This window comes from Ipomoea triloba, chromosome 10, assembly GCF_003576645.1.
Source record: "Ipomoea triloba cultivar NCNSP0323 chromosome 10, ASM357664v1".
NCBI lineage: Eukaryota > Viridiplantae > Streptophyta > Magnoliopsida > Solanales > Convolvulaceae > Ipomoea > Ipomoea triloba.
In genome coordinates this window covers 25,975,824-26,003,632 of record NC_044925.1, presented here as the reverse complement: position 1 = coordinate 26,003,632, position 27,809 = coordinate 25,975,824, and the positions used below count along the sequence as shown (strand labels likewise).

The window sequence follows — 27,809 nt, the reverse complement described above, 5'->3', positions numbered from 1 at the left end:
TTTTTTTATTTATTTTTTTTCTGTTTGTAAGTTAAGAAATTGTATTTTTTTCTTACTAACACTTTCTCGACTTGCTCATCAAACAAAGTCTTCCTAGTGTGATTTATCTCAAAAGTAATACACATTTCAATATTTCATACCCAAGTAATTCAGCCAAGTGAACTATACATTTCATGAACTACTGGGATAGCTACCTATACATCTCATTGAACTTGACTATTACATGATCTACATGACTATATATGCACTGCTGACAGAAGTATACATACAAACTTCAGTTCATATTCTTCTTGCAACTATCTACAGACCTGAAACTGCGCGAAAAGCGTTACCTTTGCTTGTCAACTCAGCAGCAGGGATACACTATATAGATCCGAGAACACTTTTAGGCAATACTATGATATCCAAATTGTTGGGAAAAAGGCATTCATTCATGAGTAACTTGTTAGGAAGGTGGAGTTGCTATACTGTTCTTTTGGTTTTAGACTGGAATGGATATACTGAGGATGAAGCAGACTATGGTTGCTGAAGAACGAGGTTTAGTTGATGTGCACATTTTGCCAGCGAACCGCCTCTCCTACAAATACAATTTACACGAGAATACGAGATAGAGATGAGTGGCGAGATCTACACGAGAGTTTTAATGATTTTGTCGGTGTAAATTTGCATTTGGACAAAAAGTGCAGTGGTAGAGACTCCACGGTTACCATTCTGCGTGTTTCAAAAAAAACAGAGCATTCTCGACTTCTCAGTTACCATTTCAAGAAAGGGTACTTACTGTATAAGTGCTGGAATAGTGTTCTGGATGATTTGAAAATGCGCAATGCACTGTCTGCAACACTCGATTCTGCAGTACAAAGAGCAAAATCCCTTATTACCTAGTCCCTTTTGTTGGATTTACTGCCAACCACAAGGTAAAGGAAGAATAAAGGGAAGTATAATCGGTTTCTTGGCTCAACCATACCTTTCCTCTGCATGAAGATCGACGCCTACAGGCGGAGGTGCTGAAACCGCTGATTGGACTACTGGACCGAAGACTGCCACGAGCTTCAGTAGCATTTCCAAAGAAATGTGTGCATGCCTATGAAAACAGAAATACAAAGAGAAATAGGGATTATAATAGGCCAAGTAAAATGTTATTAGAGCAGAATGAACAAGAAAAAGAACCAGCATTTTGCATTTCGCTTAATTATAGGCACATATAACATCAGTTTGATAAATATTTATCATGCTAGAATAAGAAAACAAAAAGGAAACTGAAAAATGAAAAGAATCCAGACTCCCAAAAGAACTGTAAGACAAATTTAAGAATTCAGTTATAAGAATGGCTTGATCATATCACATAAAATGGCGGAATATAGACTCATAGAATAGACTTAGTCACGGTACCTTTCAACCTTGCTATCTAGCAAGTCCAATAGCACAGGAAGCAAGGCAGTAAATAGGTCCAGCGTAATAATCTCCATTCTATCCGTGAGAACACTAAGTATGTCGGCTTGTGCCTGCATGACAAGGACAATAGTTTAAGAAATGCATGAAAAAAATTCTTTTCTTATTGGAATTCATAGTAACAAACTTAAGAAAAATGAAGGAATATTTTCCATCAAATACTTACAGATTGATCTGGCAACTTCCTCAAGGCACCGATAGCACCCCTAATATCATTCTTTTCCCAGAAGTGCCGAACAACCTGTAAGTTATTCATAAGATTGTTATCAAAGACATAAAGTTGAGAAAACAGATTGTTGAAATTTCATGGAAGCTTAGCGTATAGCTAAAGCAAAAACTAATTAAAGCACAGACAGATACCAAGTTGGAAATAGATGAGCCAAGTCTAAGGATCATTAGTAACACATAAATTAGTATTTAAATATAAGTTGCAAGTAGCTGAGCAAAAGGAAGTATTACAAACAATTCTGAATTATCAAACTAAAAGTTACCTGCAATTTTGTAAGGCGCAATCTAAATGTACTTAATAATATGTCATGGCTTTGCATCAAATTTTCAATGATACTATTATCACATTCAGCTGTCTCAGCACTTCCCATAGTTTGCTGATTAGTAATCTGCATGCACTCAATTAGCACAAGGATGTTTGAATAACTATGTGTTAGCCAAAATAATATAAAGAACAAGATAGAAAAGGTTTTAAATAAAGAATTTATATTTTTACTACTAAAAACTGCATAAATAGAAGAATAAAAATAAGTGTAATATTGTACAGGCAATGGGGTTGCTTTTGCTTCCTCAGGTTTTGCATAAGAAACTGTATCAGGAATACAGTTAGCATCATTTTTCAACCTTCGTCTTGTATCAAACTTCTCAAGCTAAAAACAATTTCAATAAAACAGAAGGTCAGTGCAGATTATTGCCACCATCAGTACATTAAACATGTTTCTATGAAACTTCCTTACATTCTGTTCTACCCCATTATATTGGACACAATTACGTAGCAAGAATGGATAATACTGAAAGAAGCACAAGATCCTACTAATGAAGGGGATGGTTATGTTTATTAGGTTTAAAATTAGGGATTGTATCTTGGAGTAAAAGCACCATCAGCTTTCAAACTTCCTCTTATATCAAACCCGGAGTGCCCCTATTAGTACAAAAAAAATCTTAATGCAATAGTTCTTCTAGTTTTACTTCCCTCCATATATGATGCTTTGTAGGCATAATAAAAGAAGGAAACATAGAAAGAAGCACAAAATCTTACCAGCAAAGGGGATTTTTTTGCTTTCACTTGTTTAGAATAAGGAACTGTATCAGGAGTAATGTCAAAGGCTTGCAATCTTACTCTTCTCTCAACCAGATTGCGTGTCCTTCCTTGCACAGCTGGCACTGCCAATAAAAATAGCAAAATTTATTTTAGATTCAATATGCCCTTGTAAAGTGTATTTACTTGTATCTGATAGCCACAGGGTGACAGGGGTCTAAGAAAGTTCTAACACTAGATGCATTTCAAGGCACAAATGATACATTTTGAAATAGGAATAGATTAAGTTTCTATGAAATTTCAGTTGTATATATATGTGCCACCACATAATAATATTTCCAAACTTTTTTTTTTTTTTTTTTTTTTTAGACTCCAGGAATCTCTCTCCTTTTTTTTTTTTTTTTACCAGCAATGACCAATTACATTTTAACTAAGTGCTATGATGTATAAAAAGAATTCTATACAACAAAGATGAGAAATTCTTTATTTTGGATCCTTGACTTGAAAATTGCCTAATTGTCATCCCTTGACTTTTGTGGCTGTATTAACTGTAGCCTCTCTGTTAGGTTAGGGTTAAAATGGTTAGAAGTATGATGGAATTTCCGTAAATGTAGCATGCTTGCTTCACCCAAAAAAAAGTCACTAGAATTATTTTTTTGAATAATACTACATTTATTAGGATTTAGGAATAAAGAGTATATGTCAATATGTCACCAGGAAAAGGGTAACCAAAGAAAACTGGATGCCAGTGGATAACAAAATAAGATTGAGGAACTGACCATTGTTCTGATATGGAATTTCTGATTTTAACAAGTTTTTCTCAGACCTCTCTGCACCATTCTTGACAGTTGAGTCATTTTCCTCGGAGGAATCCCTAGCATTATCATCTGCTATAAGGCGGCTTTGGAAATTAAAATCTTTTTTGTTGTCTATTGCAGCTGCCAAATTGTCCATGTGCTCAGATTCAAGCGTTGTAGACACCTTCTCAATATCAAACTTTTTGCTTGATGATTGCCTTAAACGAGGTGGCTTTGGCAGCATACCAGCAGTGGCCCTGGTAAATGAAATTGCCTCCCTTCTGGAACTGGGCGAGTTTTTTCCTTGTGGACTGTCCCGAGGCACAACATTTGGCAGAATGAAAGATTTATTTTTGACAGCTTCATTGGTCTTAGAATGTAACCCTACATCTGAATTCTGATTCAGAGTTGACAGATCACTGTCCTTAGAATCTGAAGGGTGTATGGCTTTGGGAGCAAGAGGAGAACCGAGTTTCTTTGTAGTTACAGGTATTTCACCTGTACGTAAGAGTAAATTTTAGTCTTCAAAAATATAATGTTACAACAGACTATGGATCTGAAAATTGAACCTTTAAAACCTTACAATTATGGCACAAAATGATGTTGAAAGGGGAGTACAACCAGAAAGATAATCTGAATATGTGAATATAATTGATAACTTTGGAATTCCACAATGCAGGCATGCAGCAATTTTTTTAATTTTTGAGCAAGGGCGTAACAAGTTAGTGCATCAACAACTTACTGTCAACATATATATTCTTTATCTCAGTACAATCATTATCAGTAGATGTGCAGCAAGGACTTGAATTTGAACTATTGCTCCCTAACCCCTCCAAATTACATTCCTTGGGGTGATCTTTCAGCTCCAAGTCACTATTTCGCTCGGGATTTACACAAGCAGCAAAGGGTCCAATGAGCTAACAAGAAAAGGAAAGATAAATCATATAAAAGGTATACAAAATAAATAAATAAACAAATCAAGTTCATGATGCAAAGAAAGGATGATAAAGAAAAGAGAGAAGGTGATGAATGAGACAACATTATGTTTCATGTAATTAAGTTGAGTACCGAAATGTCTGCTACCCAAACTCCAACAGAATTTTGATAATATGCACCCCCCAAGAGCTTTCCATCATGGATGCAGAGGTCACCAAGTGTGGACCATCCCATATCAACGGAGTCATGACATACTAAAGGCTCCCATGAATACACCTGAATATGGAAATTGATGGTGTGGGTAATACATTTTGCAACACAAGGAAGAAAGCAATTCAAAATGTTTACAATTAACCTTCATACTATCATCTAGTCCACAAAATAAGGTCTTTCCATCAGGATGAAAGCAAATTGATCTCACTCCTGCAGTCTGCAAACAAATGAAGTCATGCAGTGAAGGTATGATTCTGATAATACGTTTTGGGACATGGGAGGATGATTCTGATAATAAATAGTTAAATGTTGGTATGAGTGTATGCTTCTAATATCCCCACCCCCCCCCCCCCACCCTGTTTTCTGGGGTTAGTAAATATTCAAGAAAGGTTAGCAATCATGCATGAAAGGACAAAGGCTCACATACCTCTTGTCTAGAAGACCCAATCACTTCAAATGTTTCCAAATCCCAGAACTTTACAGTTCGGTCTGCTGAACCTGGAAAACAGTGCAAAATTTTGAACAGATGGGGAAAATAACTTTTGAGAGAACTTAAATACAAAATCTTAAACATTAAGCATATTAATTCAAGCGATTTACATAATGCACAAATAAAATATAGCAGTCACCATGTAATCTTTGATGACCTATTAGGAATTCAAGTCCATCAGACACCCTATATTACAATTTGAGATCTCAGTATCTCACAAAGGATTGATTCAGGGATAATATAGTTATTTTTCACCTTGGACCACTAAATATAGATAAATACGATTAGAAATAGATCCACATGCTCCATGCAAGTAAAACATAGATGCAACTTTAGGTAATCAAAAGTATTCAAATCTTCCATACCTACGATTTAATATTGGATGAGAAGCAACCTTAAGGAGATATCTTGCAATAAAGAGTGCAATTTACGAGAATGTATCTATCATTAGCATCATAAAAGTCCAGTTTTATTATTAGAAAAAAATCATATATTCCTTCTTCTGCTCCAATTTGAGTTTCCGACCAAACAAATCATATATGTTGCAACTTTTGTGTATAGGGCTTCTGTTGACCATTGGACTACAGTAATTGAAGGAAAATGATGGATTATTCATTGATTTAAGGAGTCTATTTCAGCTAGTCTCAACCAAGAACATTCATTCAGGCTGCAACATGCAAGTCAATATCCTCCTTTCCTGCTGCACTTAGTTCAAGCTTTTTCAAATTGTATCACTTATCGCAAATTGTTTTGTTAAAACTTGCTTTAGATTTCGAGATTTGGTGCCTCTTTTATTGTTCTTTTCAGGGTTATTTTCTTGTGCACACCTTGACTGTTAGCATCTTCTCAAGTCACTAGATGATACTGCTTATTTCATAATATCTGTGTCTATATATATAATTATGTGTGTGTGTGTGCAGCCCCTCCCTTATGTATTGATCACACTTCACCTTGCTTTGCACATGACACCTTGTATTCTCCTTTCACCTTTTAAAATATCAATCATAAAAAGTTAACGATCAAAGCCTAAAACTCTAGCACATACACGCACATATAAATAAAAGAACACACATAAATGAGTGTGCACAAAATACCACTATTATAGAACCACATACAACGGTTTCACACCTGTTGCCAGAAGAAACTCAAGAGGATGAAAATCTATAGATCGAATATGTCCTTCATGTAACTTGAAATCATGCAAATGTTTTCCAGCTGTTAGGTCCCACACCTGTCCAAAAGTAAAGGTTCATGCCATAGTGAAACCAAAGAAAATGGTCTAATTAAAGTCTTGAAAATCATGTATAAAATTCACCTTAACAACATTATCAGATCCGCCAGAAACTACCCACCGACCATCAGGAGTAAATCCTATGGTACTAATTCCTCGTATGTGACCTTTGTATGTGTGTATGCATCCTTTCTTTCTGATGTCCCATATCTTTAAATTAGTGTCCATGGAACCAGAAGCAAAAAACTCACCGAATGGATGGAACTCGACAGCAGTGCAATAGGATCTGTGTCCACTTAGAGCACGAACCACTACACTTCAATAATAATAGCTAGATTAAAATCAAGCTGTAGTTAAGTTTTTATTTATTTATTTATTTAAGATCATACTAGGAAAGTAGGAAGTAAATGTGTAGGCTACATATTGCAGACAGTGAGGCTTGTAATACTTCCAGTTGAAATGAAGAACTAGTCATGAAACGACAAAGCAAAAGTTTTTTATTACACTTCCAATATTATGCTGCCTCAATGACATGCCACTTGACTTAAATCACCTTGATATTGTAAAGCAGGAAACAGTAAAGTGGATAGAAAAAAAAAATCAACTTACTTTTCGTTTCTTCGAGATCCCATAGCTTTATTAAACCAGAAGAAGCCCCAGCCACAACTGAAACCTCTGCTGTATCAAAAGCTACAGATTCTATTGGACTCGTGTGTCCAGAGAGGCTCTGTGCAATTTAACAAAAGAAAATATTACTTGGTCACACCAGGGAAACACTATCACTACACCCAGTTCCAACTTGCAACATCAGTCTTCTTTGGGTAACAAGACTGTCTATTACAATGCAATAACTATGATTCAGCAGTTTTCAGAATGAGACTGCGATTGCTCAATTTACAAATATACATTTACTGATTGATGAATGCCATATAGAAACTGATGATCACAGAAAATTAACTGACTGTTAATGCAATGATTGGTGTTAGGATCAAACGTTTACCACTAAACCAAAAGTTATAGCCAGTAGCTAAGACGTAACTTTATTTATTTATACATGTGTAGCAACCAACGCCACATTTTGAAAGGCAAGATGCTGGACTTGACCCTTCAGGCCTCCACCAAACCATTGGCAAACAACAATCACTACTAATTTCAGTGTCACCTCACAGAACTTTAAACAAATAAAATAACTTCATGCTTACTATATTTATATCTAACATTCCTCCCAAGTTCATTCATACATTCTGGTCTCACAATCAGAAAGTCCGGAGCATATAAAATGATCAAAACTTGAACTTACAGCCGTGGAAGTTGCTTTTCCAATCGACCACAGATTCACTGTCTGATCATCTCCTCCAGTGACAAACGACCGACATGTCTTCTTCCCAAACCTCAAGCAATTCACGTTCCCCGAATGCGCCACAAATTCCTCTACATTCATTTCAGTCAAGAACCACAAACGAACATTTTTTATTTTTGCAAAAATTCTTCAAACAGTTTAGCTCCCATGGATGAAAATCCACATTCTAAAGGAAGGAAGCTCAAAAATCAAAATTTATATCAAGCACACTTCCTCACGCAATCTCGATGCTCAAGAGACAGGACAAAGCTTCATTCACAGAGTAAAAAAAAAAAAAGTAATAATTAATTAAAAAGTTAAAAAAAGATACGCAATTTATATCCACGCTTGGAATTGGCCATTCAGAAGAAACGAGTGAGTTCGCCGGAGTGCAGAAAGTCCGGCGTGAAGAGTTGCAACCGATTTCCTCACGAAGATAGATAACAGAGTGGCATTTCTCCAGAGAGAAAGCGAAAACGCACTGTTTTATGCTTCCGTGTGTATGTCGGTGTCGCTATTTTGAGAATCGCGTTTCCATTTTAGAATATTTTATTTTATTACTTCGGAGAAGAGAAACATTTGGGTAATTTTGAGAGAGTGAAACAGGGAGATTTACCAGTGGTTTTGGGATAAAAACAAACAAGATTTACACTAATGTTAGCTTTTGCATGGGTTTCGTTTAATCCTCCACTACACCCAAAATACCACCATATTTCTCATTCTTACACCATGGATCATGATTTACCTGCATTGTGAATACTGATATAAAAATTATGCACATTCAGTTAATATATTTTGTATTTATTATTAATAATTTCTATAAATATAAACAAATATAACTTGATAATTGCTGACACATAATATGATAGTTACAGGTACAGAAACTGTCAACTATAAATACAACGTGTCAACTATATAAACAGAATCTGAAGATTATTTTTTGCAAGAACCCACAATGCAAGGTAGACCTTGGTCCATATGATATAATCTGTCCCATATATTTTTTTTTGGATCGCGAGAGGAATTTATTGTCGGTATTCAAAAATGTATATTGAGTAATTTCTTTTCCTTAATAATTTACAATCACTATAAATCGCATTAGAATAATCATGTGTTATGGGACCTAATCCAAATAATATTAACAAGAATTGAATGGGAATCGACGGATCTGCTCATCTGCTACGAAACCTGTGGTAAAAAAAGAAAAAAAAAATATTGTTCTTTATTTTTAACTTAAAAAACTGTCTTTGAGAAACATTTCAGCGTAGCCACTAACGTGGATTTCCCGCCACTGCTTCATATGCTCTTCTTTTTTTCTTTTTCTTTTTTTTTTTCTTTTTTGTTTTGTTTTTCTGTCAAAACATATTTAAATATTCTGACTTCTTTTTTGACAATAAACATTCTGACTTCTATTATTATTATTATTATTATTACTATTACTATTTTTTTTACATACGAGAGAAACAGACAAAAAAAAAAAGAAAAGAAATTACATATATGTAGCAACGCTTATCACATCAATAAAGAGATGTGAAGCCATTTAGTCCTGTCGTCACACCGGGGAATTTTGTACTTATCACATCGAGGTGTTTTTAAAAAAATTTAAAGACATCATGTTGTGCAGCCATTTATTCGGTGTAGAATTTTGTACTAATAATTACATTTAATGAAGCATATTCAATTCAATTTTTATTTAAGGGTTTTTATTTGCACAAGCAATTCAATTGATTTTTAGTAGTAAATTATAGACAAAGATATCGGATCGAGTCATAACAGTTACAATGTGAAAATTTTATTAATATAATGGACTCATTGTGAACACTAAACACTAGTCTTCTTACTTAATGTGTCACTGAGTCATCATGATTTACACTTTCATTATCCTGTTGGGCTAATAATGTATAGGGACCCTAAAGGCGAGTAATTTCACCTTTTGTGGACTAGAGCTATCTAATAGTTTCAAGTTATAATGTGGATCTATAACATTTAAAATGAATTTTATCTTAGTAATAATCAACACTTAACTCTCAATGACAATATAATGAAATCACATTAATCCAGCTAAGCATAAGCTCCTGATAACTAGTCCATATTTATGTCACCAAACTTGTGACGACTCCAACTCTAAATATAGTCATATATACATTAATCCAAACAAATCCTTACAACTCACTAAAAAGTATCAACTTATGTTAGGTTCCACAAAAAGTCGAAAATGAGAAATAAGGAAACGCAATATAATACAAATATAAGAGTATATTTATGAATTTTTTTTTTAAATATGTATAATTCATTGTTTGTTAGTTTTTTTACTTGGAAAACGATTTTAAACATTATTTTGTATGGTTTTCATAAATTTGTGAAAAAAGATATATTATTCTCGAAATCCAAAAAGGCTAACTATTGGAAGTTGCTGTGCAACATACCATGTAGACTATTATTATATCATAATTCGAATTAAATATAGATTAACAAAACATCTCCAACATTGAATTGTTGGATTATCTTCGCTAAAATATAAAGAAATATTTAAATAAATCGACTTTTTTAAATGGAATTTAATCATTACGCAATATACGCATTAGCTTTCAAAAACACCTATAGGAGTATGACAATTCACACCAGCTTTAATTTTTAGGTTTTAAATTTTATAATATGCATGATGGAAAAGTGTCACATAACAAATAATGTTAACTTTTTGGTGGATGAAAAAATTGTTAAGAATACGTATTCTATTCATGTGTTAATGTGTGGTTATTGATTTTGTAAGATGTGATGGTGATTATTTTCTGGATGGTATATTATTTTTTTAAAAAAAAATTGTGATAGTCTTTTAAAAGTTCAAATCCCATGATTTTAATAATCAAATTCATACTGTGCGAATTTCTAATTGGATGGTGAGGATTAGATCACAAATCCCACCTAAAGTCTTGTTCTCATGGAATTAAGGACCTATATATGTTTGTGTTTCTCGTGTTTTTTAACTTTTATGTTTTCTTGAGTTTTGTTCCTTTATTTTTCGTTTTCATGTATCTAGATGCTAAATATTGACCTTAAGAGTTGAAACTATGATACTTTCTATTATTGTTCGTGTAACTATGTGACCTGTATGAATCTATATATAATTATCATTAGCAGAAAAATCATTGCTAATGCTGACTTGCAGGCATGAAGGAGATTGGAGAATTATTAGGGTAGTAATTGGGTTATTAGAGTAACCATATCGATATGTAGCAAAAAAAAAAAAAAAAAGAAGAAGTAATCATATCGATAAATTTAAAATGTGATTTTTTTGTCAGGTCAATTAATAAAAAAGAAGAAAAAATCATTCGAATAAAAAAATGAAGCACAAATCCAAATTAGCATTAGCATATAATTTGTTGCATATTTCGTTCACATCAATTAGCTTGCCTAAAAAATTGAGAAAAACTCATTATTTAAAATGCTCTTACAGAATAAAAGTATTATCAAGTTTATTTACCTTCAATATTACCACTAAGTTAAGGTCACAATATTTTTAGAATTGTCAATTTAATACTGATCACATAAGGCATGCCATGAACACTCAAATGATAGTGTCAACATCGAATTTCTAAACAAAAAAAAATAAAATAAAATTGAATGACTTGGACCCGTAACATAAAATCTACCATATGAAAGTGACGGCGGTAAAACAGTAGTATTTTTTATATATATAATATAATATATTCATGCTTTGTCTTATGCAAATTTGACTAAACTACTAATGAAGTTCTGAAACTTATAAGTTGCATTAAGCCATTTACTTCAATTCCTCAAATTTAGCCTCAATTCATTATTCAAGCTTTGTTTAGGTAAAGAGAAGCTTTCATGATGCTTAAATGAGTGTACGTAGGGATTCATAATGTGGTGGGATATATCCCCTTCACACCATCAATTAATATGGATGTATTCTCACATCATCACCTAATATTATGTATATTATTATATATTTTAATTATAAACAAAAAAAATCCCCATATAATAGTGAAAAGTTGTAGATGGTTATCTGTCACTCTCCAACGTATAAGCAAAACAGCAATTCCATTCCACCATCCCACCAAATTTTTGGTCTCCAACTAATGGCAATCAGCAAAAAATTTGCCGCAAGTGATCAGAGAATATTCATTTTGATGTGATATTTAGTGCAGAAATTTGGTGTTTTGGTGTAATGTGAGTTGAAAATGCTCTAATATGATCATGTGTTCAAACTTGAATCTCATTAAGAGCCCCCTTTTTTTAAATAAAGTTATTTCATGTTTTCATTATTTCAAATGTACATAATTGTCGAAACAAGTATACAATATTATTATAAAAATTTCCGAATATATACCCATGTTTTTGAAAGAGCATAATAACATAACAAGATTATAAGACTAAAATTTTGCCCTCAAAGTTTCTAACATATCATTTTTCTTTAATATGTATTGCTCTTATTGGGCTACATCAACTACAGAGTACTGAACCAGGCACAGTAGAACTAGAAGCCTTTCAATTCACACTTCTGTAAATCTACAACTAATCTCAGAATGAAATGTATACACAAATTCAAGTTCTTTTTTTTTTTTTTTTTTCAGTTTTATTCTGTAACTATAACTTCTGTCTTAAGAATAGGGGTATAAGACAAAAAGATGAGGGGGTATACACCTCAAAGTATTACAATGCAAAAACGGGTGCTCGTACCTCATACATCGCGAGGGATTCAGGGACATGCCAAGCAATTAGTTATCGACACAACTACATATACAACTTTGTGTATATATATATTTATATATATATACTCGTGCTTCAAACGCAGGCAACCTGCCTTCGCTTAATTGTTCCCTCCAGGTTTTCTGATACAAATGCAGTTAAGTTAGGGTCCTCGAATCCAAGCTCCGGGCCAGTTCTGCAGGAAAAGTGTGTATATATTGTTTCATTTAATCCATTTCGAGATGAAAATGTGCTGTATAGGAGTATAACATAGATGCATTCCTATAAACGCTTCTTACTTTGGATCCAAGACCAGTTTCTGGACTTCTTTAATGGCAGAACTTGCTGCATAGAGTGATATCTTTTCCACCTGCTTAAGTGACAGAAATGAAGAACAAGAAGGGCTTATTTTTCTAGTCGAGAAACTCGAGTGGCAAGGGAAGGGATGTCAGGATAAGACAAAGCCTGACCTCTAACATTTGAAGCTTGGTTTCATGGTCATTAGGAAGGCCACGGATTTCTTCGGCCATTCTCGCAGCCTCCCCTAAATTTTCTGGAGAGAGAAAATCAAGGCCCAACTGAACTGTTGACTGCATTGTTATAGAGGTCAAAAAGCAATTAGTTGTATTAGCCTAATATTTCCTTATATTTTTACATTGGAGATAAATTTGATGAAAAAAAAGGCCAGAAAATATTTTCTCTACTAAGCATATAGTCATATACAGTAAAAAAACAAATTGCAAAGTTAGTGCCAATGCCTCACCTGAAGATTCCTCACTTGGAAAGGGCAGCCAGCAGGAATAAAGATGGCTTCCCCTAAATTTTGCTCAAATGACCAAGGCTCTATTCCTAGAAAGATTCAAACCGCAGGAGCTTTCTGGTTAGGAAAAGTAGTAGAAAATATGTCCAACAAAAAATAGTCTTAAGAGAAACACCAATAGGTTCATGATATATTAATACCAAGTGCAAATTTAAGAATGCAACTTTAATGTGAAAGATAAGATGAGAATAAGTGAGCTCAGCTTCAACAAGAAGTGAATAACTTAGGAGCTGTGTGTCTCTACCTATGGAATTGTGCAACCAGTTCCCACTAACACAACGAGTATAAATAGGTATTACTTGGAGGAGGATAGGGATGAAGTGGAAGAAATGAGAGAAAGAAAAGGCACAAAAAAAACCAAAAACAAATTGATTATTTTATTTAATGAGTATGAGCAAGTTAAAGAATCACTGCCTCAAAAAATTTCAATACTTTTACAGTAGACAAAAACAGGGTTATGAAAAAATTTGGGCAGCTGGTATGGAGTCAATATATCTGCCATTTTATAACATCTCCATGCTAAAATCAAAATTTTGCATTATATTGTAAACTACAAGCATGCATGGCTCTTACCAAATTTGTCTTTTAGCTTTCCTTTATGGTGTCTGTTCAGATATATCTTCCCATCATAAAGAGGACTAGAAACCTGAGAGCAACAATGGAGACTTAGGCAAATGAAAATCAAACATAAAACCATAGCTTTGACAGAAATGACTCCAGTTCAAGTAGGAAAAAAAACCTACAGAATCATTTATTACGCTCTCAGGCTCTCCAAATTCTTTTCTGTGACATGTTAAATACTCAATGAGCTTTGGTATATCCTGTCGGCGAAAGACATCCCAAAGAGCTCCAGAATGTGCACGCTCAAATTTCTTTACATCTGTGTCACTTAAGTCTTCATCAATGGCATCATTTGTGTCGCTGCTAGAAGTTCTTGTCCCCTGGTCCACCAGTATGTCAGGAGCATCCAAATCCATATTAGCATCATTTTCATCCAGCCTATCCTCTTCAGCAGGTGATAATGCAGGCAATTCTCCATTCAAATTATTTTTTGGATCATCAGATGCTTCTTTTGCATTGTATTCAGCAGAAGCCTTTGGTATCTTCTCTGATTTAGTCCTCTGCCAGCCTTTCAGTTTGACTTCATTTGTATGTACCAATAAGAACACCTATTATAGAATGGAAGTACGGTAATCCAACTAGTTTACTATTTGAAAGCAGTATAATATTGTGCATTTACTCATGGAGACTTGAGGAAACAAGAACATAAGCAAACCCTTCAAATCAACTATGCACAAATATAATTAAAATGATCAGACAACTATTATTCAGATACTTTAGGTATGAAATCCTATATGCTACAGATGGTTAGTTGGCACTTGGCAGTCATAATTCATACAGTAAATACACATTTATTCTAAACTTCAATAATAACTTTTCATATCAAGTAACTTGACTTTTGTTAGACCAGGATTGTATGTTCATAGTATATGCCAACCCAACTGCAACTCAAAAATGTTATCTTGATTAGATGACTATGAGTTGACAAAAGAATTTTTAAAAATAATATTAAATTAAAGCTATGTCACTCATTGATACTTCATATAAGTTCTAGAGAATGAAAGTTATGAAACCGTGTGTATAAATAAAAAGTAAAACAGATGTAAGCCATACCTGAGACAAACTTTAGATTGGATAGAACTTCAAAGCATTATATCAACACAACTTTACCTTTGCATTCAATTATAATCACAAATTCATACAAGTTACAGAGAATAAGTTTACACACAATACAGAAGTTTAAGACAGAATCAGAAGAAAAAAATATTGGAAGTATTCTCTGTCTGAGTCAAAATTTAGATTAAATAGAACTTCAGAGCATGATAATACTGTGAGAATGTGAAATTACTTTCTTTTGCAATTAATATCACCAAGTTGAAACACAGAAGACCAAAGTATTTAAGCAAGCTATGGAATTGTGAAAATATGGCTAGACTGCCACTTGAGCCTCTGAAAGGATAAGCTTAACTCACCATATCACGCATGTTAACATGAAGGTTGTGCACTGCATCACCTTTGCCAAGCTCTTCATACAATCCATAAGACATAAAGATCTTAGGACCAACATCATTCTGAAGTGAATAATGAGGCAGCTTGGCAGCAACATTTAGAAGACCCCACTTGGAGTGAATGAACTCCAGTAAAGGAAGTTTACTAATTAATTCAGGTCTCTGGTACAACAAAAATTCTTCTGAAGCACTAGGAGAAGGCCAATCCTTCAATTTTAACATTTGTGGCAAACCATTTTTGCAAATTCTCCCCTCTGAGTATCCCCTGATGAACTCACCAAGATGAATATCAATCTGCAGAGACATTAAGCATAAGAGATTAGAGACAGTTTCAGCACCACTCAAAAGAATATAATGCTTGACCAGTAGTACAGTTCAATAGGAAAAAGGGCATAAGTACATGAATATATGATAGTCCCACTGAAAAGTTTTGAACAAAATGTGTGGATTTGAGGACCATGCAGGGTTTGTAGAAGTGTGCAAAACCTTACCTCTAGTTTTAGAGAAATTAACATAGCCTAAAGGTCAACAGGTTGGATATGGAAAATCAATGGATACTAATACTAACTCATAATAGATGGAATTTTGAAATCATTTACCAACCTCAGTCCAATTGTAACAGTCAATAGCCTTCACAGTTCTATCTTCATCTTTTGTTTTCTCGTCTGCTGTCTCACGCACTCCCCTCCATATAAACATGGGATCCCAAACTGATGTTGATGAGATATTTAAAACCTCCTTAACAATAACAGGCTTGCCTATGCTCCAGTGCTTCCTGAAGTTCTCAATCCCTTCAGTTTTAATATCATCAGAGTATGGATCGTACAAAAAATTATCATTGCCATTCTCTCTATGTGCAGCCCTGCATAGCCTGAGTTCAGAGTCAGGTTCCTCTACATAGCCAGTGTCACATAACTTACAGCCACCAACCATTTCTTCAACATTTTTTACCAGTTTTGCAACCCAGTTCATCTTGAAGATGCGCTTTAGAACTAAAGTCAAGGAGCCACAGCCCCCATACTTTCTCGGTGGGCACGGTATAGAGCCATTACTATTGGCTTTCCAATCAGAAATCCTTTTAAACAATTCTAATTGAACATTGGATAATTTCACTGGCTCTAAAGTCATTTCTCTACCATCAGTCTGGTCAGAAATCTGGTTCACGATATCTTCCTTGGTAGCAGCTTCTCTAATATCTTTGCAGCAGCTAAGGCACAAATCATATGAGCAATTTGAGCAGTGTCGATGATAATCAATAATTGGAATCCTGCAGAAGTTACTGGAAGAAAAAAAAATCTTTTTAACTATACTATTAGTATATGTGAAATAACCTTAACTGAGTAAAAGAAACTACCAGAGTACCAGCACAATACTATACTGTTACAGTTTACAGCAAGATACAAAAACCAGATAAATAATTCAAAATTTTACCAGCACATCTGCTCGTCAGAATTTAACTTCATCCTTGCAAGATCTATCCCATTTCCTGAATAAAGTATAGGATGCTAAGATAGTAAAATTTAAAAGCAAAGTTAGAATTGAAGTCTCTAAATGAAATATATAGGATAAGCATGCTACCTCTGAGCTTTCTTTCCAACTCCACCTCAGAGCATTGATTGTGATGGATGCGCTTAACAACAGGAAGAACTGCAGATAAAAGGGAATATAGGTATTGCAGCTTCTTTTGGGCAGGAATATCTCTTATCCTGGCCTATGCTCAAAATAATTAAATTATTTACATTAATGAACTCACAAACTGTGATAGGAACATTATAATAAGCTAAGCTCATAATGCATTAAAAATAGTCCTTGCAAGAAAATAAATAATTACCTTTATCAAAATATCTGCACGTAAACACACTTTGCAAGTACAACTACTACGACAAGCAGGACACATTCTCTGAATATCTTCCATTGGGACATCAGAATACCTGACAAACAAGCACTCCTGTTATCAAGACGGTAAAATGGTAAACTGTAAATGTATCTACCATTGAAATAATATCCCACCAAGTTGAGATGCATCTTTCACAGTATCCTCTTTTATCACATTTAAGGCACCAAATAACCCTGTGATCATTCTGCCGACATTGATGACAAGGCTGCCCACCAGTGTTATCAGAAGAATCAGAGCTTCCTTCAGAATTTTCCTAAGAAATTAAGAAAGAAAGTAAGAGGATATGTGCAGAAATCACCATAACTATAAAAATGTATTTGATTGACAAACTGTAAGAGGACAAAAGGCAGTCTGTAGTTCTAGAAATGTCAACAACAGCCAAACAAATTGCTTATGGGTAGAACCCCTTTGTTTGGGCACATAAAGCTGCAGGAAGGAGAGATGTTCCAGTCCTACCAAGCAGGGCACCAATGGTGTCAGTAAAACTTAATAATGCAGAAATAAAACTACTATTTCACCTAATTTAAGTAGTTCATATATCTTTTTGAATCAAAGCATCATTGGTTGAAAAGATCATGACTTTGCGAAAATTAAATCCTTTCAGCTTCTAGAATAAAACCATAGAAAAATGGTTCCATATCATTGATTCAAACTTACTGTCATAGGGCTAGAATCAAACATCTTCTGGGATCTGTTTTTGGAAGACTCCAGACAAGAAGGGGGAGGTGTCCTGTAAGATCTTAAGCTCTCTTCATACGGTGAGGCATCTCTTTGCAGATCATCACTCGACTTCAGAGTACCACGAACTGGATAAGCCCTGTTTGAAGTTGTTTCAGGAAAATAACCAACTGGACTTTTAGATATCTTTTCCTTATTCTTCTTCTTCCCAGAGACTGAACCAGAAAAATCCCCCATACTCTGGTTATTAAGTGGTAAATCCATGTCATCACTTTTACTCTCCAAGTATATCTCACTTTCACCTATAGGTTTTCGCTTTGCTTTTTTCATACTGGCTCTCATTGCAGAATTTGCAGCTCTCTTCTTAGCTTGTATGTAGTGCTTTTCGCACACGGTTTTATCGGGCATGGACATAGCAGTGCATCTCCATTGTTTCCCATCCGACCTCTTACACCGCAAATCATCAGGAATCCCAATATTATCCTCCCCTACCCCAGAGGTCGATTTTGGATGCTCCATTGTGATGTTCCACTGTAAGACTTACTGATAACGTAGCATTCAAAACCTTACAATGGCCAACCTAAACACAGGAAAGGGAGTCATACAGAAAAAGTATCAAGTGTCAAGACGGAATCGCTAGTTAAGAAATACTCTGTACCTAAGATCCTATGAGAGTTCAAACAGATCCTATGGAAGAACAAAAGAATATCAGCAATGGCCAGGGTTTAGTTGTGAAAAGAAATCTAAATAAGTGAACCAGGCCAAATGTATAAATAAGATTATCATTTAAACACTGCAAATCACATAGCAGGTATATGAATGCATTTCTCTAATAATTAATTAAGTACACAAAAGGAAAAGAAAATTACATTGCTTATTTCTTGTTATCCTCCTTTCTGTAACTCCGTGTCAAAAATGTTGTGAAGTTGACAGATTTTCTACATAAAAAAAATAAAAAAATAAAATAAAATAAGCATTAGATTAGACCCTTAAACTTACAAATGTAAATATGTTAAAAAATCATTTAATTTTCAGAAAATCATTGTTATGTGGCAGAAGACCAAAAATGTCTTCTTTTTTTAAAAAAAAAATTAAAAAATAAAAAATAAAATTAGGCACATGAGATTAGGAGTGCATGAGATTGGAGGCAAACACCAGGACATTACAGAGTACAAAATAAGAAACACTACACCATAAGTACATAATTTGGGGCAAGCTGAAAGCTTTACTCCACTTGTGCGTTGCAACCCAAGAACACAAATTATCACTAAACACATAGATAACAACTTTAGAGCTCAGTTTCAGCTGTTGCGATTTGAAACTTAATAACAAATAAATAAATAATTAAATAAAATACAAAGCTGCCTATTCAGGGGACAAATCAACACAGTTATAGAATCACAAGCTCAGAAAAAGGACGGAGAGCTCACACAAACTACGAATTGAACAAATTAGGGTAAGAAAGTAGAAGACAAAGCGTGAGTTCCAATTGAGCTAACAATGAAGAACTGTATCTACTAGTGTGTGTGTGTGTGTGTACATGCGTGTATGCATATGTTCGTGAATGTATATAGAGATAGAGAGAGAAAGCGAGAGGGAGCAAACCTGCGGTATCGACTGGAAGGAATGGGAGAAGTTTTGGTGTGTTGGATGGGGAGAAAGGAGAAAGAAGATACGCAGGAGAAAGATGAAACGACGACGTCGAGGCACCATTCCAACGCGCTGTGAGTCTGAGAAAAAGGGAAATTTTCGCAGAGAACCATACAGTTAACTCCAATAATAGGGCTGGATTTTTATTACTTTTAGGAATGGACGGTATTGGTCTAATAACTCATAAATATGCGTAATTAATTATTTAAATTTGAATTATTGTTTTCATTTTCATTATCATGTTTTAGGAACAACTCATGAGGCCATTAATGTATTTTATGTTTTCATTCTCATTAAATTGTACTTTCCTTTCTTATATTATTGCCACAAAAAGATGAAATTTGATCGCTCCTATAACCCCCGCACCTTAGCTTGATAAAATGGTGTAGGGGTAAATCACGGTGACTCAATAGTTCATTAGATGGAGATCAATATTTGGTGTCCATAAGGATACATGAATTTCTCAGTCAATGGGCAAGTTGTAACGTTAGATTGCCTGAAGCGAGACACACATGAGTCTATGTGAACTTCAATAAGGCATTGACTAGCCAAAATAGAAAAGGACTAAAGATAACAGTAATCCCTTATCCCGACCACAACCGATTTGCTAGAGAACTTCATGACAATCATGACCTTTGTATAGGATTAATGTAAATCATCCCATCGAATGATTAGGACTTGATGGAGCAAGTGACATTCCTATACTTGCTGTTGAGTCCAACGATGACATGTGAAAGACATGTTGAGATACCGGCATGCGTCCCCTGAAAACATCATATATAAATTTTATTAATTGCGCCATGAATTTTGTGAGGTGAGGTGGGGTGGGGTGAGAGGGATCATACACCTCTTAAAATCTTGGATCCTTGAAAATTGAAAAAGATTTTAAGTAGACACACGATTGTTATGTCATGGACCCGGGTCCATGTTCACAATTTAAAAACTTTATGCTTACAATTTAAAAGTTTGTATATTGAGATATAAAATTGTGTGTATAGAGTTCTAAAATTGTAAACATAAAGTTCTAAAATTATGAGAATAGAGTTCTAAATTTGTAAACATAAACCCGATTGGGCCACAACATAATTTGCCCACCAACTATTGAACTCAACCCCCAACCACACATACACTTTTGCCACATTGTTCCATTGTTTGTGGCCTTGTGTGCTATGCCCAAAGTGAAGTACAAAAAGGCCCAACAAATCTAAGCCAATTACCCAACTATAGCAGCCCATAGAGCCAGTTAGGTTATTTCAAGGTTCAAACATTGTTCAAGCCCATGTATTGTCACCATCTTGTGAAAAGGCATTAAAGCAGGGCATACACACACATATCAGGCAGTTCATGTGAGAACTAGTATTTATGTGAGAATGTATAGACTAAATGTGAAAATTAAGAAAAAGTAATGATTTTTTTTGTAATTATGACAGCGCATTTGGAACACTTTATAATGTATTCATGGATAATTGATCATATGCTCAGAATCTATAATAGTGAGTTCGCATAGTCGCATGTGTATACTATTAGAGTATTAGTGTATTAGTTATCTGTATATGCACTATCAACTGATTCCAAATACTTTATCATAATTACATAAATGCCACCACTATTTTCTTATATTTTCAATAATTTTCAATTCTAATCGATTCAAAGCGAATACCTTACCTACCTCGATAGATAAATTTAAAAATGTTACATATTTTAAATGTTCAAATAGTATCATAACTAGTGGTGTTTGAATTCAAATAATATTAAATAGCCGAGTATCCAATCCATTGTACTCCGTAATCATTTATACCTTCTGTTGCTTCCTCTATTGTAGTGGCCTGGGCTCATTCAATTGCAAATGACAATGGTGAATCCATATATGGATGGGAAAAAAGTCATTGATGTGCATGCATTAATTTCTAGTAGTTGCCATAATTAGGGCATGGGGGACCATCCTATATGTGTACAATTATACTATGCCATTATTATATTAGCCCGATCGCCACTGCAATCGAGATTATATTTATATCAATTCTCACATGCATGCATATGTACGTGCATGCTTCTCTAATATAACTATATATGCATGTGATGTACCCATAATTTTGTTGATCAATAGAGAATATAATATAACAGGAAAAAAATTACCGTATCAATTGATAATTTGATTCGATATTTTCATATATTTTACATTTAAACATTAATTAAGGTCAGAAACATAGTTAGCTTATCAGTTAATTTGATTTGTTTGATCACTACTATTAGCTGTTTAACTTGGTTAAACAACCTATATGAATGTTTGATTAATTAGTTTTTTGTAATAGCTTATTGCTTCAAAATGCTAAGATTCAAAAAGCTTCTCAAAGCATCTTTTGTTATTTTGCATGTAATCAGCTATCAACTAATTTACCAAATATATTTCTATAATTAGCTAATACTATCAACTAATCAAACTCACTGATCCAATCAACTAGCATCCGTTTACCAAACACCCCAATGATCTAAAAAGTGTTTAGAATTGTAGTAGGTATAACCGTATAATGGACACGTTGTGATAACAATAATCATATTACACTTGGTACATATTATAAAAAATTTTAATATTTAAATTTTATTATATTCATTACAATTGACACTAGTACTAATTAACACTTCACACTAATTAAGTATAAGAATAAGGATATGAATGAAGCCTCCTAAACAATCTAAGGGGCAGAGTAATCATTAACAAAAATTAATCACGAAAACATAAAGCCCTATTCAGTACACTAGTCGGAATATTTTTGTTATTATACTTAATAATTACGGAGTAGATCTTAATACCTAATCATACCGTAATTATGAAGGATGTTCTAGGGTGGATCAAGGGTCGTGGCTTCGTCGATGTTTGGAATTTGGATGGAAACGAATTGCCTTGTTTTTATGTCGTAAATTTTTTTTGTTTAAAAGGAATTAAAAGTACAATATTTTTAGAATAATGTACAACATCGTAACTCGTAAGTACACACAATTGATGGACATTTACCTACATTTTTTGAAAACCAAACAAAGAAACTATATTAATTAATCGAAAGCAACTGCTGAATACAATCCGGGTAAGAAGTAAACCAAGAACAAGGACCAGACTGAGAAGCCGTAGCTCTAGCTAACACATGAGCATACGTATTCGCTGATCTAGGGACAAAATGAAACGACACAGCAACAAAATGACGTTTCAAACCAATACAATCATTGATGACACAACCAACATAGGAAAGTGTTGGGGAAGAGCTCTTTAACAAGTTACACACCAGCTGACAATCTGAGAAGATAGCCACCTTTTCCCATCCACAACCCTTCGCCCAAGAGAGAGCCTCCTTAACAGCCATAGCTTCCGCTAGAATAGGATCATGAAGACACCTGACTTGATCGTTACGTGCCGCCAAAAACCTCCCATCACCCCCATGCACTACAGCTGAAACAAATCCCTCCTCTTTGTCCTGGAAGATCGCTGCATCGACATTAATTCTAACCACATCTACAGGTGGCGTGTGAACATGAGCATGACTAGGTGGTGAAGGAGTAGAAGTAATAGGTGTTACCTGCAAAGTATACCACTCCTCAATTAACAGTTCCATTCGTCTCACCACCTCCCCATGCAACCAGGCCTTATTGCTCCATAACAGCTCATTGCGAGAGTTCCACACGGTCCAGCACAAAGCCACAACACTCCTAATCAGCACCTCGTCCTTCCCTTTGACAAGCTTTGAGAGCCATGCAGCAAAATTATCTGAATCAAGAAAAGGAGGGAGACTTTGAAAAGTATCCCACAGCCTGGACGTAAAAACACACTGTTTAAAAAGGTGCAAAGCAGATTCTGGATGAGAGTTACACAATGGACATGATATATCAATATTAACTCCCCTACCAGCCAGATTCGTACGCAACGGTAAAATATCTCGAGCACATCTCCACACGAAGTTTAGGATTTTTGGAGGCAGCTTCAAATTCCATAACAACTTCCATGCATTGAAACTGTTAGACTCACTGGCAGCACCCTCCACCATCAACTTATAACCCTGCTTAACCGTATACATCCCTTTAATATGGCCTCTCCAACACCACTGATCAGCAAAAGAAGTAGACATAGGCAGCCTCGTAATCAACTGAACATCCCGATCACAAAATAGCTCTCTAACAAGCGGAATATCCCAATCTGAAGTCACTGGATCAATGAGTGCCGACACCGTAGCTGAGCCGTGATGCACTGAACGAGGTGAAGTAATAAATAGGGAGTCCTTATCCGGTAGCCAAGGATCATCCCATATTCGGGTAGTACAACCGTCGCCAATCCTCCGAAAACAACCTCTCCTCAGGAGGTCCTGAGCAGCCAGGATAGACCTCCATACAAAACTCGGATTTGCACCAAGGTTAGCTTGCAAAAAAGAACAGTCAGGAAAATACCTGGCCTTGTAGAGCCTTGCGGCTAAAGAGTTTGGTTGAGTTAGAAATCTCCAACCTTGCTTGGCCAAGAGGGCTACATTAAACTCATGGAGCCGCTTAAAACCAATGCCACCACAAAACTTTGGCACACACATTCTAGCCCAAGAAAGCCAGTGCACACCCCCACCATTGGACTTCGCCTCCCACCAAAACTTGTTCATAATTCTTTCCAGAGCCAAACAAAGGGTAGTAGGAAGATAATAGATACTCATAGCATAAGTGGGCAATGCTTGGGCGACCGTTTTGAGCAAAATTTCCTTTCCTGCTCTAGAAAGGATCTTCTGGTTCCAACCCCCCACTCGCTGTTTAAGTTTAGTCTCGATAAAACCAAAGACCTCCTTTTTATTCCTTCCTATACCAAGGGGCAGCCCCAAGTACTTCCCAAAAGAGTCTGTACATGAGACACCTAGCACAGCCACAACCGCATTAGCTTCATGGGTCACTACATTCCTACTAAACACCAAACAAGATTTTCCAAAATTTACTGACTGACCGGATAGCTCTTCATACTTAAACAGACAATCTCGAATGGCCTGTGCCTCATTCACATTGGCTTTAAAGAAAACCAAACTATCGTCGGCAAAGAAGAGGTGAGACACACCTGGAGCCCCCCTCGCAACTGAACAAGCCGAGAGAGTCTTATTCTGAACACAACGAGCAAGGAGAAAAGAGAGACCCTCCGCGCAAAGAATAAAAAGATATGGGGAAAGGGGATCCCCTTGCCTTAAACCCCTCGATGGGATGATCTCCTCAGAAGTATCTCCATTGACTACAACCCTGTACCGCACTGTAGAGACACACATCATAATCAATTTAATCCAACCACTCGCAAACCCCAACAGAGTCATTATTTTTTCCAGGTAGCCCCACTCCATTCTGTCATAAGCTTTCGCCATGTCAAGTTTCAAAGCCCCCCATCCACATTTACCTCTCTGTTTACGCTTCAAGAAGTGAAGAACTTCGGACGCAACCAAGACATTGTCAGTAAAAGGTATGGTGCACATTATCAACCTATAAAATGTGACTTTTATTTTGGTTTAACGAGGTAAACCACACTCCTAACTGGGTGAGTAGTGAGTAAAACCCCAAAGGACCACAAGGAGGTAAACCAGCCTAAGTTACCCATAGCTGACCGGCTCAAACCTAAGGACTTGAGGTTCAAACCCACGACCTCTCGATTGCAGGTGTAACTCTCTTACTACTTGGGCTGCCCTTGTCGTCAATCTCTCTTATATGATCAATTCAATCTGTAATCATTACGAATTTTAAGCGTGGAGACTTTATTAAAGACAAATATGTGCACAGATATTGCACATGCCTGAGTATGGACAAAAGTAACCAGTCACCTGACACATGACCAAACATCTAGTTAAGGATAATATGGTTATAAAATGCCAATTAAATATGGAACCCCAAAAGACCCTAACTTTAGACAACTCCCATTGACTTTGCACATTAAACACATATTATTGGGAAATGCATGCTATGCAAAAACGCTTAGTTGTTAACTGTTAACTATAACTCTACGCGTGGAGACTCTATTGGTTATAGACATCTGCACATAAGACCACTGACATATATGGTACATGATCGAGCATGAACATAGAGAGCCAGTTACCTGACACTTGACTAAAAATGAACGCACATGACCCCAATTATAAAAACAGAACATAAACACATGTCCAAGTAAAAAAGTTATAATCCTCATCATTTCCAACCCATACATAAAGTTTAGTTACTAATATATTGATTAATCATAACACGAATTATTACATTTTTATTTGTTACATGAAATAAAGTGTTATGATTAAAACAAAAACATAAAATTTAGTGTGGCATCTCAGGTTATAATTAATTTATTTTCTCAATAAAGTTTGATCATGACGTGGCATGCTGAGAGGAATGTAATGCTGGCTTGGATCTCCCCATCACACAATAAATATTACTCCTCACTTCACACTCCAATGGAACCAACGCCACATCTCGTATTTCCCTCCTCCATCTCTCCGCCGCCACCTTCACTTCCCATCTGAAAGCACTCTCCGCAGTCAGTACACAAATGGGTAACTGTTGCGTTAGCTCCGCCACCAAAGAACCGCCGCAGAATTCTGAACGGAAAACTCTGCCACCCCACCACCCGTTGCCGGAAGAGGAGACGGTCAAAGAAGTCCTCTCCGAAACCCCCACCGTTCGCAAGAACCCACCGCCGGTTCCGGCGAATGGGTCCCACCCGCCGAAGAATTCGCCGCCGCCGGCGGTGAAGCGCACCGAAAACGGCCGGAAACCTCCCGCCGGCGGGATGGTTTTCCGGTCCGATGGGCTCTCCGGCGAGATTTTCTCCCCCGAGATCTGCAAGAGAGATCACGGAGATGACGTCATAGAGGCCCGCCGGAGGTCCCCGCCGGCGAGGGTCCAAAAACGGTCCGTTCCCGAAAAAAACGGCGTCGGCCGGTCGCCGTCGAGGAGATTTGAGCCGTCCCCCGGCCGCGCAAGATCAAGCCCCGGGAGGGATCCCGGCCAGGGCTCCCCGGGTAATGTGTCAAGGATGGACAACGGCGAGATCTCCGGCGGCCTGAGATCGAGGTCACCGATAATGCATGCCGATAACGGAAATGCAAGAATCGGGTCATGTCGGAGTCCGTCGGCGAGGAAAACGGGAAGATCGCTTGAGCGGGTCAGATCCGAATTGGGCGACAAGAGCCGGAGGTTAGAAGAAAGTTATTCTAACAGAGACAGTAGAGAAAAGTGGCCCCCAACATATTCTAACGAGTCCCTGGAAAATCCACTTGTATCCCTGGAATGTTTCATTTTTCTTTAGGAACTTCTTGGTTAAATCGTAATAGCGTGGATGATCAGGGGCAATTGTGGTAGGTGGTGCTTTTTTTTTTTGTTTGTTTATTTTTAATGTTCCCGGTTTTGTCTTGTTTTTTTTTTTTTTTCATGTCCTATGTAATTAATTAAATTAAATAAGAAGTGAAGTCATTTTGGAGGTGAAAATAGTGAATTTTACAAAGTGAGAAATTTGTAAATAATAATAATAATAATAATAATAATAATAATAATAAGTCATGTTAGACACTTCTATCTCATTAATCACAAAATGATGTTTGTTATTACAATAGAATTAATCAATTCACGAATAGATAACATAAAATAGTTTTTCCTAAGAGCATCCCTAATAGGTGGATTTTGCATTGAAAGGTTTTTACACGTCTGAATGCATATGTAAAGGAGAGAGAATGTATTGGGTTCTTGCAGGAGATATTGGTTTTTGTTTTCTCAATGTGCCAAAAAAAAAAAGTGGCCCCATGTGCGTATGCACAAGGCTCGGCGTGTAAAACAACATTTTTTATTTGTTATTTCACTTGTCAGACATTTTTTTTCTCTTTTTTTTTTCTTTCTCATATTCCCCTCTCTCATCTCTCCTCTCTCCTATGTGGCAAGCTAAAAACTCACAAAAATCTTAACAAATGAGGTTGCTCTTATGCCACTCCATGTAATAATTTTAGTAGGGAAGAATATATATAGTAATTGGAATAAATTTCTGTAAAAGTAGTATTTCGATCTACTTAGTAATAAACTAGAATTGGAAACATTATTGAAATTATATGTTGATGAATCCGAGCATAATCACATTTGAAAATTAAAAAAAAAAACAAAAACAATTTGTAAAATAAACAATAATATGTTGATAAATCAATTCCCCATTTGATCAACAAGCAAATTTGGGATGATGTAGGGATATGTTCAACACGTTTTTAGATCAAAATAAAGTTGATGACTTTTCGATGAG

At 35.7% G+C, this 27,809-nt stretch overlaps 3 protein-coding genes across 6 annotated transcripts; 1 reads left to right on the top strand and 2 right to left on the bottom strand.

Moving 5' to 3' along the window:
• Positions 1-71: 71 nt before the first annotated feature.
• LOC116032457 (katanin p80 WD40 repeat-containing subunit B1 homolog) lies at positions 72-8,237 on the bottom strand. The gene is made up of 18 exons (XM_031275025.1): positions 8,054-8,237; positions 7,684-7,814; positions 6,993-7,110; positions 6,468-6,694; positions 6,281-6,383; positions 5,090-5,160; positions 4,805-4,879; positions 4,582-4,725; positions 4,256-4,430; positions 3,496-4,011; positions 2,717-2,841; positions 2,223-2,327; positions 1,941-2,066; positions 1,616-1,690; positions 1,390-1,502; positions 965-1,081; positions 779-847; positions 72-577 (listed from the first exon to the last, which is right to left on the bottom strand). Exons 1-18 carry the CDS (start codon positions 8,082-8,084, stop codon positions 517-519), a joined length of 2,382 nt encoding a protein of 793 aa, XP_031130885.1. The 5' UTR covers positions 8,085-8,237; the 3' UTR covers positions 72-516.
• Positions 8,238-12,029: 3,792 nt separating this feature from the next.
• On the bottom strand, positions 12,030-19,655 carry LOC116032231 (lysine-specific demethylase JMJ25). Of its 4 annotated transcripts, none has more exons than XM_031274717.1 (15): positions 19,502-19,655; positions 18,766-18,834; positions 17,876-18,476; positions 17,332-17,471; positions 17,153-17,252; positions 16,900-17,032; positions 16,753-16,807; positions 15,925-16,600; positions 15,286-15,615; positions 13,996-14,421; positions 13,826-13,898; positions 13,196-13,281; positions 12,903-13,022; positions 12,732-12,805; positions 12,030-12,628 (listed from the first exon to the last, which is right to left on the bottom strand). In XM_031274717.1, the coding sequence occupies exons 3-15, from the start codon at positions 18,413-18,415 to the stop codon at positions 12,529-12,531; spliced, it is 2,853 nt and encodes a 950-aa protein (XP_031130577.1). In that variant the 5' UTR covers positions 18,416-18,476; positions 18,766-18,834; positions 19,502-19,655; the 3' UTR covers positions 12,030-12,528. The 4 variants fall into 4 exon arrangements, with proteins under 4 accessions (XP_031130577.1, XP_031130580.1, XP_031130578.1 ...); XM_031274720.1 differs by having other exon boundaries at positions 12,732-12,802; positions 19,502-19,654; XM_031274718.1 differs by lacking the exon at positions 19,502-19,655 and adding an exon at positions 19,327-19,487.
• Positions 19,656-26,075: 6,420 nt separating this feature from the next.
• Positions 26,076-26,834, top strand: LOC116033382 (splicing factor, proline- and glutamine-rich-like). Its single transcript, XM_031276130.1, has one exon. The coding sequence runs from the start codon at positions 26,076-26,078 to the stop codon at positions 26,832-26,834; it is 759 nt and encodes a 252-aa protein (XP_031131990.1).
• The last annotated feature ends 975 nt before the right edge of the window (positions 26,835-27,809 follow it).